The sequence below is a fragment of the Limulus polyphemus genome, unplaced genomic scaffold (genome assembly GCF_000517525.1).
Source record: "Limulus polyphemus unplaced genomic scaffold, Limulus_polyphemus-2.1.2 Scaffold7643, whole genome shotgun sequence".
Lineage (NCBI taxonomy): Eukaryota > Metazoa > Arthropoda > Merostomata > Xiphosura > Limulidae > Limulus > Limulus polyphemus.
The window spans coordinates 20234-35789 of record NW_013673253.1 but is presented as its reverse complement, the minus strand read 5'-3'; the positions used below and the strand labels follow the sequence as shown (position 1 = coordinate 35789).

Sequence of the window (15556 nt, the reverse complement as noted above, 5' to 3'; positions counted from 1 at the left end):
ATACAAAAAGCAGATATGTCCCATAACTATCACAATTTTTATGGCTTTCTAACTATGCGGTAAGAACCAATACAAATTCATCTATGCTATCGATGTATTTCCTGTGGGAATCAAGCTTGAATTAAAAACTAAATTGACACTTTTCTTTACAGAAAACAATATAATATAATACATTATTTGATAGATGAAAACCTTGGCTTTTTATTGGTTATAAATAATATAGTATTTAATGTCTGAGAGAACTATTGGCAATTCCTGAAAGAGAGGATGTGACAGGTGGGCATGGCAAGAGAAATCTGATTTTCTATTTGGTGGCTCTGTAACCAAATTCTTTACTTCTTGGAGGTGTGGTAAATAAATTAGAGAAGAGGGGAGGCCTAGAGAGGAAATGTCACAATTCTCACAGTAGGGGAAATTCAGGATTTGTTTTTAATATTGCCTTATAAAATAAAAACTTTAAACTTGTATATTATTAAAATATGGATTATTAGCTACATTTTTATGCTATAGTTATTGGTATTCCATGAATAAATTAAAATAAATCTTGAATGTAACTCACTGAAAACCTCATAACATGCTCAGTAAAGGATGTCTGCATCAAAAGGGTTAACCCATTTCAACATGGGCATTTTGGGTCACACTTTGAGAAAATGTGCAACATCAAATTTTAAAAAATTATTTGTAATGTATCCCCAAAAATTTTCTCCAAAATATAATTATAACTAAAATGTTGAGATCTCAAACTTTCTTTTGATGTATGCTTCACTAATATTTGTTTCTAGATAAAATAATTTTTACAAAAATTAAAACTTTAGCCCTAATTGTTAACCTTAAGCCTCCTTTAAACAAAGCTGAAAATGCATAGACATAGAACAAACTTGTAGAACTGTAAAATTCAACCATTTGCATGCATTTTTTGTTGTTTTTAAAGTTGTCACAGTCATAAATATATCATCTGAGATTTTGGAGTATCTTCTTTCTCCCAGTCTCTTGTCCATAGAACTCCCATTCTATCTTATATGGAATGGAAAATTCCAAATATTTTGATAAATTATCATGAGGCTTGTTATATGCTATGTTTGGTATAATGTGTAAGTTATTAACAGTTTCTTTATTTTTTGTGTGTTACAGAAAGGTAACGAACTTAACAGGTTTCCATGTGTGTTTATTTTATTCAAGTAGGGTAGTTTATTTATAACAGAATGTAACTGTTTGTACTAAAATATCCATGAAAGGGTAAAGAACACAGACTGGAAGCCTCATTGTATATTCTGGCCTGTAGTATTGAAAACAGTTGTGTAGGACAAAGATAGGTTCTTTGTATAAATCAGAATATGATATATTTATATTATTTCTAATGCTTTAGAAGATATTTTATTGCACCATTTCTTTTAAAAAGTGGGCAAATTCGTGATGTGTTATTTGTAATGATTGCTCATACTAGGTCAAATTTCTTCCTACTCCATTAAGCCTACACAAATATTTGCATGTTTGTTCGAATGAAATAGATAAAAAAAAAAGAAGTAACAGTTTTGTGAAAAAGATAAAAAAAATTATGTAAATGTTGAATGCGTGTCTATTGGACAATGAATCATTTTGTATAATAAACAATATTTTAGATAGTGTAAGAAAGATAGTTATGAACCTTGAGTTACAATCTGTTTACTTTTAGGCTGATTGTTTAAGTAACATAGCTTGTAGGCTGGTGGTTATGGGTGTTCTACATAATAGCATAGTATATAGTTATGTTATGTAGTGGTTTTTATTTCATTATAATTATATACCCAAAAAATCAAACTTGTATTTCAAAGTGTCCAATAGATATTTTTATACATGGTTGAAATGTGTGTGTTTGTTCAGGTGTAGATTTAGAGACCTTATATGAGTTATTAATTTTCATTAATGAAAGGTTAAAGTTGTATTACCATACAGTGGCTGTGAAAGGGTTGAGATAATATAAACTGCTTAATTAATACCACTTATCCATACATGCTCAGTGGGGGGGGGGGGTGTCTTGTGTACATGTCATGACCTTTTTACAGTCAACATTGAAATTTAATTAAACACTTAAAGTTTTTGATAAATATTTAAATAGATTCTCAGTCTTCACTTCTCTATATCACATGAATTGTTCTGCACATTTTAGATTTTCTTTCTACCACTATATCATTTTCTGGGTATGTCACAAATTACAAACTTCAGTACAAGTATTGCTAAGCTATAATGTAAATCTATAGCCTCCAAATCTTCTTAATTTACTGGAATATCCACTAAGTAAACCAACATGATGTCTTTAGAAGAAAAAAAAAGTCAACAATTCTTTCTGACATTTCGTATTGAATTATTCAGTCTACAGTTTCACTGATTGCCATTGTTGAGATCACCTCGATCATCTAAGAGAATCACTTAAACCACTTGTTGCTAAGTCAGAAAGCCACTTAAATTATAATAGTTTCAGGACATTGTATTTTTTGTGCATGTTAATATTGTTTTTTAAATTGTATATTTGAAATAAATAAAAATTACTTAATGTGCTACCAACAACCCCATCAAAAAGTAGGGTTAAATTGATTTGATACTTTGAGAGTAAAAAAACTTAAAAAAAAGAAGTACAAAATTCTTCGTGTAAGTAATAAATTTTTTGTTTTATATTTATTGTTATAAAAGTAACTAAAATGTAAAAATTAGAAACTTATTAGGCTAGATAAAACTTCAATGAATTAAATGAAAATATTAATCATAGCACAGGCACGTCACCTGCGATCTGCACAGCATGGTTGTAACTTGACTATACATACTGGTTACTCGATCCTTAGTTCACACAAAGATACCTTACTGTGATAAATTGTTTTCACTGTACTGTGAATGCAGCTGTAAAGTAATAGATCTTAATCATCCCAAGATTTGAAAAGTATTAGCTTTAGCTATAAGAATAAATAGTGTGTAATTGTCTGTTACTGTATTCAATCATTCTGGAAAGAAAGAAAGGAAAAAATAATAATTTAGATTTAGTTTGTATTTTTCAGTATTTCATTTTTCCCTTCATTGTTGATTTTCCTTCAGCTAGTGTTAGGATAGAGAAACTAACAGATTGAAAATACTGAAAACACTTGATATTCATTTAAGAGGTTCTGAAATATGGAAAATATAAGATGAAACAAAGTGTTTTTAATCTCAACATGAAAATCACCTTGCACCTCGGACTAGTCTGAGTCTGATTGAGTCAGTAAATTCACAGACAAGTAGTTTGTAAAAATACTTTGTTAAAAATTATGATTTTTTGGGTAAAACCTGTAGTGTTTACTAAAAGCTTACCAAATTGTGTGAAGATAAAGGTAGTAAATTAGGAATTATAGTACATATTAATTCTTCAGTATGGGCTAAAGCCAATAGACTCATCCTATGAACATAGTTTTGAGACTTAATATAGCAATATTCTTTTTTTTTTATGGTAACTGCTAAAAACATTCTTCAGTTAGAATATAACAAATTTTAAAGTATGTATTTTCTCAAAATAAATTTGGCAAAAACAAAACCCATTTAACATTATTATTATTAAAACATGACTATAATAGTGAATGATAAAAATAGGTTATACACATGAAAAGTTTTATCTTATGTTTGTAATGGTGTAACTTGATATTTCACATTAATTTCTAGTATGGCCCAGAATCTGCTATCTAATCCTGAACTCCTGCAGCAGCTACAGCAAATGCAACAAACAATACAACAGAATGATGTATTTAAAACAGAATTCTTAGTGCAAGAGGGCCTGGAAGAACAAAAAGATTTGCCTGTTTCCCAACAAATCCCACAGGTAGGTATTTTAAAAGATAACGTATGAGAATGGTTCGGCTCTTTTATTTGGCACCTGTTAGTAATGCTTACCCTTTCTTGGCTGGTTTCTGTGTAACTTTAACCCAGTTAGTGCAGCAACATCGTTTACTCCCTGTACAGAAGTTGTTTTTTAATAATGTTCTGGTTTCTGCTACATAGTTTCAAGTCACAAAACTATTTTAGATGTCACTCTAGAATCCTTTGTTTCATAATGTCATATTCTTTTGTCTTTTAGTAGTTAATTGCTTGCATGAGATTTTTATACCTACTGGTTTCAGTTGTGTAATATTCATCTCAATATATGTGCATGCAATACACACTTTACAGGCATCCAGTATTTAGAACTTATTTGGGATAGATACTGAGATTTCTCCAACATTTACTGCTTTGATTTTCCTGGAATGATAGAGAGGGAAACCCCTTGTGCAAGTGAAAGTATAGTTGATCAAGTTTGTCATGGTTAAACGTCAGTGTTGATCTGGGAATATTGTACAATCCTCATGATTTATTATAAAACTTCTGTGATGTTATCCTGCTGAAGGTATGCAGTAGTCAGATGTTTTTGATATGATCTATATAGTGGTTTTCCAAAGCCTGTCCACAAAAAAATTGGGAAAAAAAAATGTTATAAAAGCATAGCTAGTGAAATATATTGTTTTACAGTATAATTTCAAGTCCTTTAAAAAGTTAAAATTATACGAAGTTATCTGTGCAATTTTGGAATTGGAACTAGCTGTTCCTCAGTTGGAAAATGGTTGGGATGCGTTGTGTGCATAGTTAAGGTAGTACATCTGTGCAGGAAAGAAAGGTTAAGATATCTTGTATGTTCTGTGTCACAACATACAAACAGGTGTGTCTTAGGCCTTATGGCACAAAGCAGGTTAAAGTTCCATGAGAGTCAAGCTGGAAATTGGGGTCCAACTAAAGTAAGATCTGAAAAAAGAAAAACATACTTGTAAATAACCATTAATACACTCATAAAATTTTAAAAATGCACAAAAGAAATATGTAAAATTAAACACAAGTTTTTAGAAACTAAACTAAAATAATAAATTTAAGGTTTAGAAGGCACACATATGGTCATGGTTCCTCTTTTTTTATGTTTAACTATATGCAATGCTACTGTAAATCTATTCATTATAAAATACTAAAATCTGTTTTTTTGTTTTACAAAAATTTTTTTTTTTGGCATCCAGCAGTCTACTGAACATGCTGAGCCAGCTACAGTATTTGGAACCAATTGTTTATCATACATTCCTGAACCACCACCACAATTTCCAACTGGGCAAGAATCTGCTAACAGGTATCCACCTTTAAGCTATGAGCAACCCCCCCTGCCTCCCAGCTCTGTGAACTCTGAACAGGACGATAGCCGGCATTCATTTGGTTTAGTGAACAATATCTCTCTTCCTCTTGAGGATCAAGATGAAAGACAAAGAGTAGCCCAGCACATTGGAGTAGAGGACAAAGATGATAGAGAAAGGTCGGGTTCCAGGTCGAGGTCACCATCTCGATCCAACAAATCTAGGTTGGTTAATAAAGTTATCATTAAAGTTTTTGTGTCTCTTGTAATTCATGATAAAGCATGTTTAATATACATGACAGAAAATATCATGTAATTTGTTACTGCCTAACTGATATGGTGCTGACAAAAATATTACAAGAAGATTTCTGCAATTGTCTTTCATTTATGTAATTCCAATTTAGGATTTTGTATGTATCAAATAAGGAAACATTTTTAATGATAAAGTCGTTTCCTTTCCCTTTAAATATGAGATTTACCAGAATAATCATTTCACATAAAAGTTTCACAAAATAAAGGTTGTTGACACTTAATCATTTTACTGGAAGATAAAGATATTATACTTGTGACTTTTATCAAGATCTATATTAGACTGTAGTTTTTAATTGGGCTTTCTTGAGTTTTGTTAATAAATCTTTTATGTAGGTCTTCTCGTCGACATAGTAGACGAAGTAGATCAAGGTCACCCAGGAGACGACGATCTCGATCTGGTTCTCGTAGTAGATCTAGACATAAGCGAGAAAGAAGATCTCGATCTAGATCACGAGAAAGAGAAAGAGAGCGTGAAAGGGAAAGAAGGAAGAAAGGTTTACCCCCATTAAAGAAAAATTATTTGTGTGGTAAGTTTCAGTATAGAACATCTGTTACAGATAAATAACTAGTTTTGATAGTTTAATATTGGCTCCAATTATGTACAGACATAATTAGAAGCGATGTATATATGTGTATGTTTCTTAAGGGTTGGGTTTTACACATGTAGAAGGTTTAGCAGAGTTTGTAATATTTGTTTGTATATATAGGAGAGTGTTTCCTTACTATTTATAGGCATTTCTGTGCATTTTTCAATATGAAAAAAAATTACATGTAATACATATGTATAGTTTTAAGTTTATTTCTTATTCATGTTTCAAATTTTCTTCCACTTCCATAATATCCAACTGACCAAATGGAAAATCATGGTGTTACTGTCATATAAGTCACCTAAAATAAGGTGTTAGAAATAAATGTGTTAACCATATCCATACTGTGGATGACGTATAAGGTGATCAGTATAGACCTGTATATCAAAATTTAACTAAAATGATAATTTTAACAGCATTTCAACAGTTTTTACTCAGAATTATTTTGAATGTTTCACAGAGAAAAATTTTTAAAAATCCTCAAACTTTTCATTTCCGTGTAGCTCAAAGAGTATTGCTTCTAAAAGCAGTTGGTAAATTTTTTTAGAATTTTTGTACTCATACCCAGAGTATATATATATAGGTTTATACTTGCCAAGAAAACTATCATTCATTGAGAATGTAACTATCCATGTCCTTTTTTGTGTGTGATTTCCATTCTTTGATAGTGGTTTTATTACTACTGTCCTCCTATCTTATCAATTTATGATGTCTGAACAATTACTAATGAAACAAAGTTTTGAAAATAGCTCTAGGCAGTGTTTAAATATAATTGGTTAGAGCAAACTGTAGAATGTGTACATCAAGTTTGAGCAGTGGTTTTGTAGGAAAGCGAGTAGGTGTAGCACCTGAAGGGGTGAATAGAAGAATCTAATGAGAAGTTTAGAAAACTTTGAAACAAATCACAGACCTGGTGTGTTTTTTATATAGGTGTTCTGGTTTCAAAGGATTTTTTGCTATCAAATTATCTGTTTATCATGTTAAAACAATGCACACAATTAAAAGAAATTTTTATTTATTGGAAAAAAGTGTATTTGATATAAATAAATCTTGACCATAAATATCATTAGCAAAAAAATGATGATACTTAACTATACAAAGGTATTTTGAAAGGTATGTCCTAGATCTGATAAATCAGTTTTTCCATTATTTTTATGATTTATAGCTGAAAATACTGACTACTGTAATCAGCAAAGTAAATTATTAAAAGTGATATGTTAATGAGTGTCAGTCAAATGGGATTGACTGGGTTTGTAAAATAGAAGTTTCTGATCAACAATAACAAAAATTGAAATTGTAAGGTGAAAGGAAGTATTTTTTAATATTTTTTGAGGTTTTACTCCTAAGAAATATTATAAAAACTAAAGTTATATTATTTTTTAAAGTCAAAACTAGACACTACTTTCAAAGCTTGCATTAAGTTTCTCGCAATTGTTTGAGTGTTTTCCACTGTTATGATGAAAAAATATCAAGGAATATCAATGACACTTCTGAGGTCCACAAAGGGTTAAATATTCGTGAGAGATTTGCACTGAAATTAATTAATTTAAATGGTTCATTACATTTATGAAGCTCAGTTTTCAACTTTTTTGCTGTAATATATAATAATTGCCAGCATCCTAAACACTGCATGATCTTATGGATACATCCAACATGGTTTTTAGTGCACTGACATATACTTCATGTTTGTGGCCTTACTGTCATAGAAGTTGAGTTTTTCTAAATCTTTATATTGATTTGCTTTGTTTTTCAGAGTTTTTATGAATAAACTATAACAGCTGTTAATACTTTGTTTTCTAAGAATTGTTTGTTATTATTCCCATCCAACTGTATTGGAAATACTTGAAGAAATTCTTTCTTCCAGATTTTAAACTGGGTTTGTGTTTGTAATAATATCCACCTGTCTATAAATGCTGTAAAGGTAACTGTCATGTTGTACAGAATTTGTGACTGTTGTCCACCACCAAAAGGTAAAATGGGTTAGGCTGCTTCATATGGCTCAACTAAACTGAAAAATGTTCTTTTCAATATAGTAAAGCTATAGCTACACTGTTTTGTATCTCACAAAGACTTTACATATTATAGTTACTTTGAGTCATATACTTGTAGTATAATATTGTGATTTAGTTTTTGAGTGCATGTACAGATTCTGAATATTTTGCCTGTGTTTAATTATTATTATTTGTTTAGTTTGTAGCACCACCTTATGGCTCGGTCATGTTCCAAAAATTGTATCAGAAGCTGATATTCACGATGCTTTTGCAGAGTTTGGCACTATAGCAAGTATTGATGTAAGTATGTTTTATGTAATATAGTATAAACAAATTTTATTTTGGTTTTTAGTGTAAATTCATTTGTTATTTTTATTAAAATTGAGTTAATATTGGACCGTGATAAACATTTTTATATTCATTTTTCAACCCTTTTCCTTTCTTTGTTGTTTATGAAGCCCTAATTTATAGCAGTGTTTTTAGAACACTTTGCTCTTAATCTTTTTTTTAATCTTATAGTGGTGTGTTTATGAATTGTCAATGAAAGTACATTAATCTCTTTGGGAAGGTTGCTTATATTGCTTGTATTTGCACACTCCAAAGCAGAAAAAAATATGATGTTCTGAGTTATTAAAGTAAACATGAAAAGAATTTTGGTTACAAGTTTATTTATATATATACCATTCTCTTATTTTGATCGTTTATGAGCATAACCTTGGAATAAAAGTGACCAAATTTTTCCATGTTATAGTTCTTGCATCATTCAGGAACTTAATTAACCATTGTATCATGTGGTAATGAGTAACTTGGATGAATTTGTAATGGCTCTTGTCACATAGTTAGAAAACCAGAAAAATTGAGGACATTGTCTACTTTTTGCATGTTATTATTCTGTGTTCTTTGGTGCATTATTTAATGCACTACTACCATTAGTGTATAAAAAAAGTAGGGTTAAGTGTTATCGATAGTCGACAGCAAAAAAAAGAATACTCGGGTAAGTACTTTATTTCTTCTTTTACATGTTTATTATATAGTTATTATGTAAGTAACTAAAATGTAAAAATAGGGATTTTTTAGGTTAGTTATAGTTAGATTAGGTAAAATAAATAATAATAAAATAAAAATATTTCACGAGTCATGCACACAAGCAGCTCGGAGTAGCTCGTGGGTAAAGTAATTCTGTAGTGTAATGTGAGTTGCACATTCTACAAATGATTTACAACTTAAAATGGTGCGAATAGTAGTTAGACATGTTTCAAAGAGCAATAAAACAATAAAATCTAATTATAAATAGATGTATACTGTTACGAGTTTAAAGCTACTTGTGATAAATGAATGTAGTTTCATGTTACATTTGATGTCATTCTAGAAATGAAAAAAAAGGGTAATTTAGATTTATTTCAATTTTTTGTGTGTGTGTGTGTGTGCGTGGTTACGAGATCGGTCAAATTGACCAACCACGTATAGAGTTAGGGTAGAGAAAATAACAGATAAAGTATAAAGTTTTCCTGAAAACAAACATTTGAAATGTATTTAGGAGGTTTTAGAGATTGCAGAAATGAAATTTGAGATGAAAAGTTTTTTAATCTTAACGTGAAAACCACTTTGCACATGGACCGTTCAAAATGAATACTCAATATATTCAAGGACAAATATTTTTTTAGTTTATTAAAAATACTTCACTAGAAATATATGATTTTGTGTATGTGAAAGACTGCCGAATTTTGTGAAGATATACACACTATATTAAAAGTTAGTAGTATCAAATCTATAAAGACTTTAAAGAGCACAAAGAGGTCACGTGATCTGTCAAATTGACTGAGCCCGTGTTGAGAGAGTTAAAAAATCTTAATATCAAATGGTTTGATTCTCTCTACAATATGTTACATATTTATACAAGATCAGTCATTCCAGAACTCTGTTTCAGATGATTCCTCCCCGAGGATGTGCTTATGTTTGCATGGATAGAAGACAGGATGCTTATAAGGCTCTACAGTCCTTAAAAAATTTAAAGCTTCAAGGAAGCTCAATTAAGGTATCATTATTTCCTTTTAATATTTTCAGATCCATTATATTTCATTCTAATTTTAAAAACTAAATTTATACTGTGATTTAAATTGAATAATAATTACCTAAGTTTTAATTTGTTATTAGTTTCTTGGTATTTAAAATAATATTTGTAGAATGCTCTTTTTTTCCTTTCTTAAATAAATTAAAGTTATAAAACACTATTTATTAAACATTCATATAATATTTGGGAGAAAAAAGTTATAGGATATGGATAATAATTTTCAGGTAAAACGCTATAAAGAAAATGACCATTTTTATGTGTGTGTATATATTTGATAGCAACCTCAGGTACAGAGATCCTCAAGTTTTTGCATCTGGTGAGTTTTGCTGAAATGGATATATACTTGTATTGCTTTCTTACAGATGGCTTGGGCTCCTGGTAAAGGTATGAAAGGAAAGGAATACAAAGACTACTGGGAAGTGGATGTAGGAGTTAGTTACATTCCCTATGATAAACTTCCAGAAAATGTGGATCTTGATTCTCTGGAAGAAGGTGGCATGATAGACGAACAGTCAGTGCCCAACAATTTAAAAGGTACTGAAGCTATTCATGATCTTCCCCTTGTTTCAGCAGTGTGATTCAACATAGCAGTTTGAATATCTTAATCATACTGATTTTAATACCAAGCTTCCTTAGTTATCTCTCATAATTATAATACCTCTGAATATGTGGGCTTCATAGTTTTTAATTTTCGTAGTCTCTTCAAATTGTTTTGAGATCACAAAGTTAGATTCCCATATTATCATCAAACAAAAAATTGTTCACCGAAAACATACAAATATTACAAGAAAAACTTTTTGTAAACTAATAAGCTGCAGAACACCAAGAGAATTTAGACTTTTGTGTTATTGTATACCAGACAAGAAAAGGTGAGTGAGTAAAGTGATACCAAAATAATGTAAAACATAGTAAGGAATCAAAAATGTAATATATTTAAAGCTAGCTAGAGTACCCATCACCTGGACAGAAGGTATGTAAATTCATGATTAATGAAAGGTTATCTTAAAACATGAAAAGTAGCTTCCCTAATATGTAATTATAAAAAATGCCCATAAAAACTGTAAAACATAAAATGTGAAACCACAACTTTGCATGTATCTCTGCATGGACACAATGAACCTCCACACTAAATTTGGTGAAGATCCATCCACAGGAGATGAGGTAATGGTAAAAAATGCAAAAATACCAATAAGAACTTCAAAACTGAAAATTTATATGTATCTCTGCATGGACACAATGAACCTCCATACTAAATTTGGTGAAGATCCATCCACTCCCTGCAAAGTAGTTACATGGACATACAACAGGCAGTACTATTATATAAACTAGAACCTGTGTATGTCTGTGTGACTGAAAAACCATGAAAATGTGTTTTATTTTTCTAGTTTCAGAATAGAGGCTATGATATTGTATGACATATCTTAATGTTGTAGTTTGCTTTATTTGCTAAACAACAATACTCATTTAGTTAAAATCTAAAAAGTTATAAAACCAATCCAGGAGTAGTCCATAAAAGTAAGGGAATACTAAATTACTAAAATTTCCTCAGTTAGCTTTTGACTTTCTGTACAGTTGTGTGTAATACACATGTAGAAAGCATTGGTGATTGTAAAATCAATACATTACTTAAAGACCACCATGATGAGAATGTAGAACAGAGAAATGACTAGAGATACAATGACTACATACAATTTATTACACTGAATCTCATCAGAGTCTAAGAAAATGGGAGTTTAGCTATAGGTGTGATGTTTAAGGATTAATAGACAGGTTGTTTAAATTATGACTTATGAATTCATGCAATATTTAGGATATGGGAAGTATAAGACTTGCCTTTCAAAATTATTGACTTTTGAGTCAAGCAAAAAGTGAGTTACAGAAGATAAGAAAACTTTGACAGTGCCTAATACATAACTTGTGTGTCTGTGTGTGTAATTTTATATTAGAAATGTTGATGTAGTGGTACACCTCTGTTCCTTCAGTCATAAATGTATTGAAACAAGGGCATGTACCAGTTGCTCTATGGTGTACCTTATACTAATTTTTGTTTAAAAGATTGTATCATATGGAAATTTTACCATAAAATATATCATTAGACCTTTTGTTTTGAATTTTATTTATAGTGTTTGGATTTCCTAGAAGCTATTAAACTAATCACTAATTTTAGTTGAATAAAGTTGACTTTCATCTTTATAGAACAACAAAGAATAAGACAGAAGGAGAAGGAAGAAGCAATAAAGCAAGCCAAAGAAGAGGTTATGAAGAATCAGGAAAATGCAGCTAACCAGTCTGTAGCGAATCTAGTACCAGGACTACCTTCAATAAACATGCAGATGGTTCCTCAGATGGTACAGCCACAGTTTGGAATACCAGTACCAGGTAAAAAAAATATATGTCTGCCGTAGGTGATGTATGGATTCTATCTTTTTTCAGCTAAAATTTGTAGTGATAACAAATATTTAAAAAAGAAGTTTAAATAGTGTGCTGTATTGTAAGTAATATTCATTTTCCTCTCTTCTGTTTTTTTATTTATTTTTTTCTTCAGGCATGGTACCAACTCCATCCATGGTAATCCCTCAGCTGCAAATTCCAGTGGGAGCTCATCGAAACCCAGTGATGATGATGTCTCAAAACACACAACCAGTAGTTGGAGGCCATTCTCTTGCCGTAATGGGTGGATTGCCCCCTATCCCTAGTATGGCCCCAGTTTCTGTCACTAATGATGGATTACAGCTTCAGCCTTTTAGTACAGCCCAAAATGTGGTTCAGTCAACACTCCCATCTCCTAGCACAACAAATGCTGTCTCTCAGGCCATGGATCTTTCAGGAGATGCTACTCCAACAGAAGAAGAAGGGACTTGTTTGCCCATAGAATCTAACAATATAGAGAACCAACCCACAACCATTACCACAACTAGTGGAGATTCATCTTCAGGGTCGTCTCTGCCTCATATTCCCTCACTTTCAAATACTATGCCAACTGCTTCTTCAGTTGATCAGATACATTCAGGAGTTCCTCCTCCAGTTCAATCAACCATTCCACGGATGCCTTTCTTACCTCCTGTTGGAAGCTTTCAACCACTAGCTAGACCCTCTGGACACTTTCAAGGTGGTACATTACAGGGAGGACCAATGCCCTGGGGAACAGTGGCCAATCAGTTACCACCATCCACATCAAGTACAGGAGAGACTAATGCTACAGCCACAGTGGCAGTTCCTTCACAGTTTGGCTCTCCACGCATACCTTACAGTGCTCCTCACCCTCCCGTTGCAGGTCTTGGTTCACACATGGCAGGTCCATACCAAGGTCAAGGACACAATAATGTTAGAATACCAAATCCAGGTTTTTTTCACATGAGGCATCCATCCCTCTTGTCAAATAATAATTCAGGACAGCAACAACAGGCTGGGCCTCCTGGTGGTTCAGGAGTGCCTCGGTTTCTTCCACCTAGACCAAACTTTCAACCATCTCAGTTTTCTCTTCCAAGCAGCCAACAACAAAGTGAGACTCAGGAAAAAACAGAGAGTGACAGTGTCCTTCAGCAAAATTCACCAGAGAATGAAAGAAAAGTTCTACTTTCTCCTCCACAAACACCTCTTGATTTTGGTCCAAGACCTAGAGGACCAGCACCACCAGAACAAATTAACTTTCCTTCACAGCCACCCCTCCTAAGCCCTGTAAGAGGACCTCCACCACGTGGATTTTCTCCCTATTGTGGACCTCGACCTAGAATGGATTTTAATGGGCCACGACCAGGAATGGGACCTGGTCCACGAGGACCACCTTTTGGTTGGAATCGACCTCGTTTAAACTTTGGATCAGGTCCTGATAGAATGGGACCTCGGGCAGGTTTTCCTCCTCCTAGAGAGTTCTTTGAACCACGCTTTGGCCGACCTGATTTTAAAGGAAGATTAATGAATGACAGGGAAAATATTGAACAGAGGTTTCCTGACCATCCTCCATTCCCCAAACCATGGGAACGAAATGAAGGTCGGGATGACCATGATTGGCAAAGAGAAAGGGGAAGAACAGGGTCAGATAGAGAACGAGACTACTGGAGGAAGGATCGTGGGGAATACAATGAGAGAGACCATGGAATACATAAAGATAGAGACGTGGATAGGGACTGTAAGGATCGAGAGAAAAGTTGGGAAAAAACTACTCAACAGAAGCACCCAAGAGAAAAGGATTCAAAAGAGAAATGTGATCATGATAGCTCCAAATCAGGTGGTGAACAGACTTCAAGTGCTCACAGTAAACCTGTACAAAGTGAAGAAAATGTAAATGTTCAAGAAAATGGAGAAAATAAATGACAAAAAACAAAGCTACAGTGACAGTCAGATAGTTTTGAACTTTAAAATTTGTTATAAAGACGTAAATTGCATCCGTGTACATTTGGTGAAATCAAGACAAGATGCCTTCACTAGCTTGAACTTTCAGAAAATCAACTATCTTCAAGGAGATTCATTTAATAGTTAAATACTGTTTATGAAGGTTTCAAAACCTATGTTACAGTAAAATGCAGGACATGTTTTTATTGTGTATTATGTTTTTACATCACTTGAGACATAGCACTGTTGTTACAAATAGTTTTGTTATTAATGTCATAATAAGAAACTGCAACAATAAAATTGTTGAATAGTGAACATTGGTGTTTATGTATAGGTCAGCATTAACTTTAGAAATACACAACATTTTGAAGTGGTTAGAAAAATTAATCACAGGTTAGTCTTAGTAATAAAAGGCATGTTTTAGTAAATTAATAGCCCTATAATCTTATATGTAAACCAAAATGTATGAAGTTTTTGAGCTTTACTATTGTGCTACTATAATCTTGCTGACTTTTCTGGTCATTGGGTATTATTGTTTAAGAGAGCTCTAATTTTAATGGTTGATGTACAAGCAACCACTGAGCCAGATGTGAGTGATGGACCTGAAGAGATTCAAATTGTACATTGAATGAGTGAAAGATTCCATAGGAAATCGACATCTTTCACACAATGTCATGAAGATGGACAGTAAGAAGTGTATTCAGTGCACCACAAGGTACTGTTTTTTTTTTTTTCTGTTTGTTTATTTTCAAATTGTCTTTACTAAAATTATATATAGGGCTTGTTTTATTTTATTTGTAGAGGTGTGTTTTGATGCTTTGAATGTACCCTATACTTCTAGCTATTGCCTATTGTAGCATTAAATATGCTCTCATTTAGTGTGTACGTCTGTTAGAATTTCTATGAATGTCTCATTAATCTACTAAAAAATTACGTACACGAATTTTTAAAACACATCGCTTTGCCAATCAGAGACAAAGTAAAAACTTCTTTGTGGTCACATAAAGTGTTCATTGAAGTCCCAGGTTTTCTTATATATACTTTTACTTGTTAGTAAAGTATGGAATACTGTGGTAGAGATTTCTAGTTGGGAAACAAACCATGGGTAAAGAATAAAACTATA

General features: G+C 32.1%; 1 protein-coding gene across 2 annotated transcripts; it reads left to right on the top strand.

Moving 5' to 3' along the window:
* Positions 1–3628: 3628 nt before the first annotated feature.
* On the top strand, positions 3629–15311 carry LOC106474752 (splicing factor, arginine/serine-rich 15-like). Of its 2 annotated transcripts, none has more exons than XM_013935445.2 (8): positions 3629–3817; positions 5034–5365; positions 5786–5979; positions 8230–8330; positions 9958–10065; positions 10464–10635; positions 12298–12480; positions 12647–15311. In XM_013935445.2, exons 1-8 carry the CDS (start codon positions 3662–3664, stop codon positions 14413–14415), a joined length of 3015 nt encoding a protein of 1004 aa, XP_013790899.1. In that variant the 5' UTR covers positions 3629–3661; the 3' UTR covers positions 14416–15311. The 2 variants fall into 2 exon arrangements, with proteins under 2 accessions (XP_013790899.1, XP_013790900.1); XM_013935446.2 differs by having other exon boundaries at positions 3630–3817; positions 5037–5365.
* Positions 15312–15556: the final 245 nt, after the last annotated feature.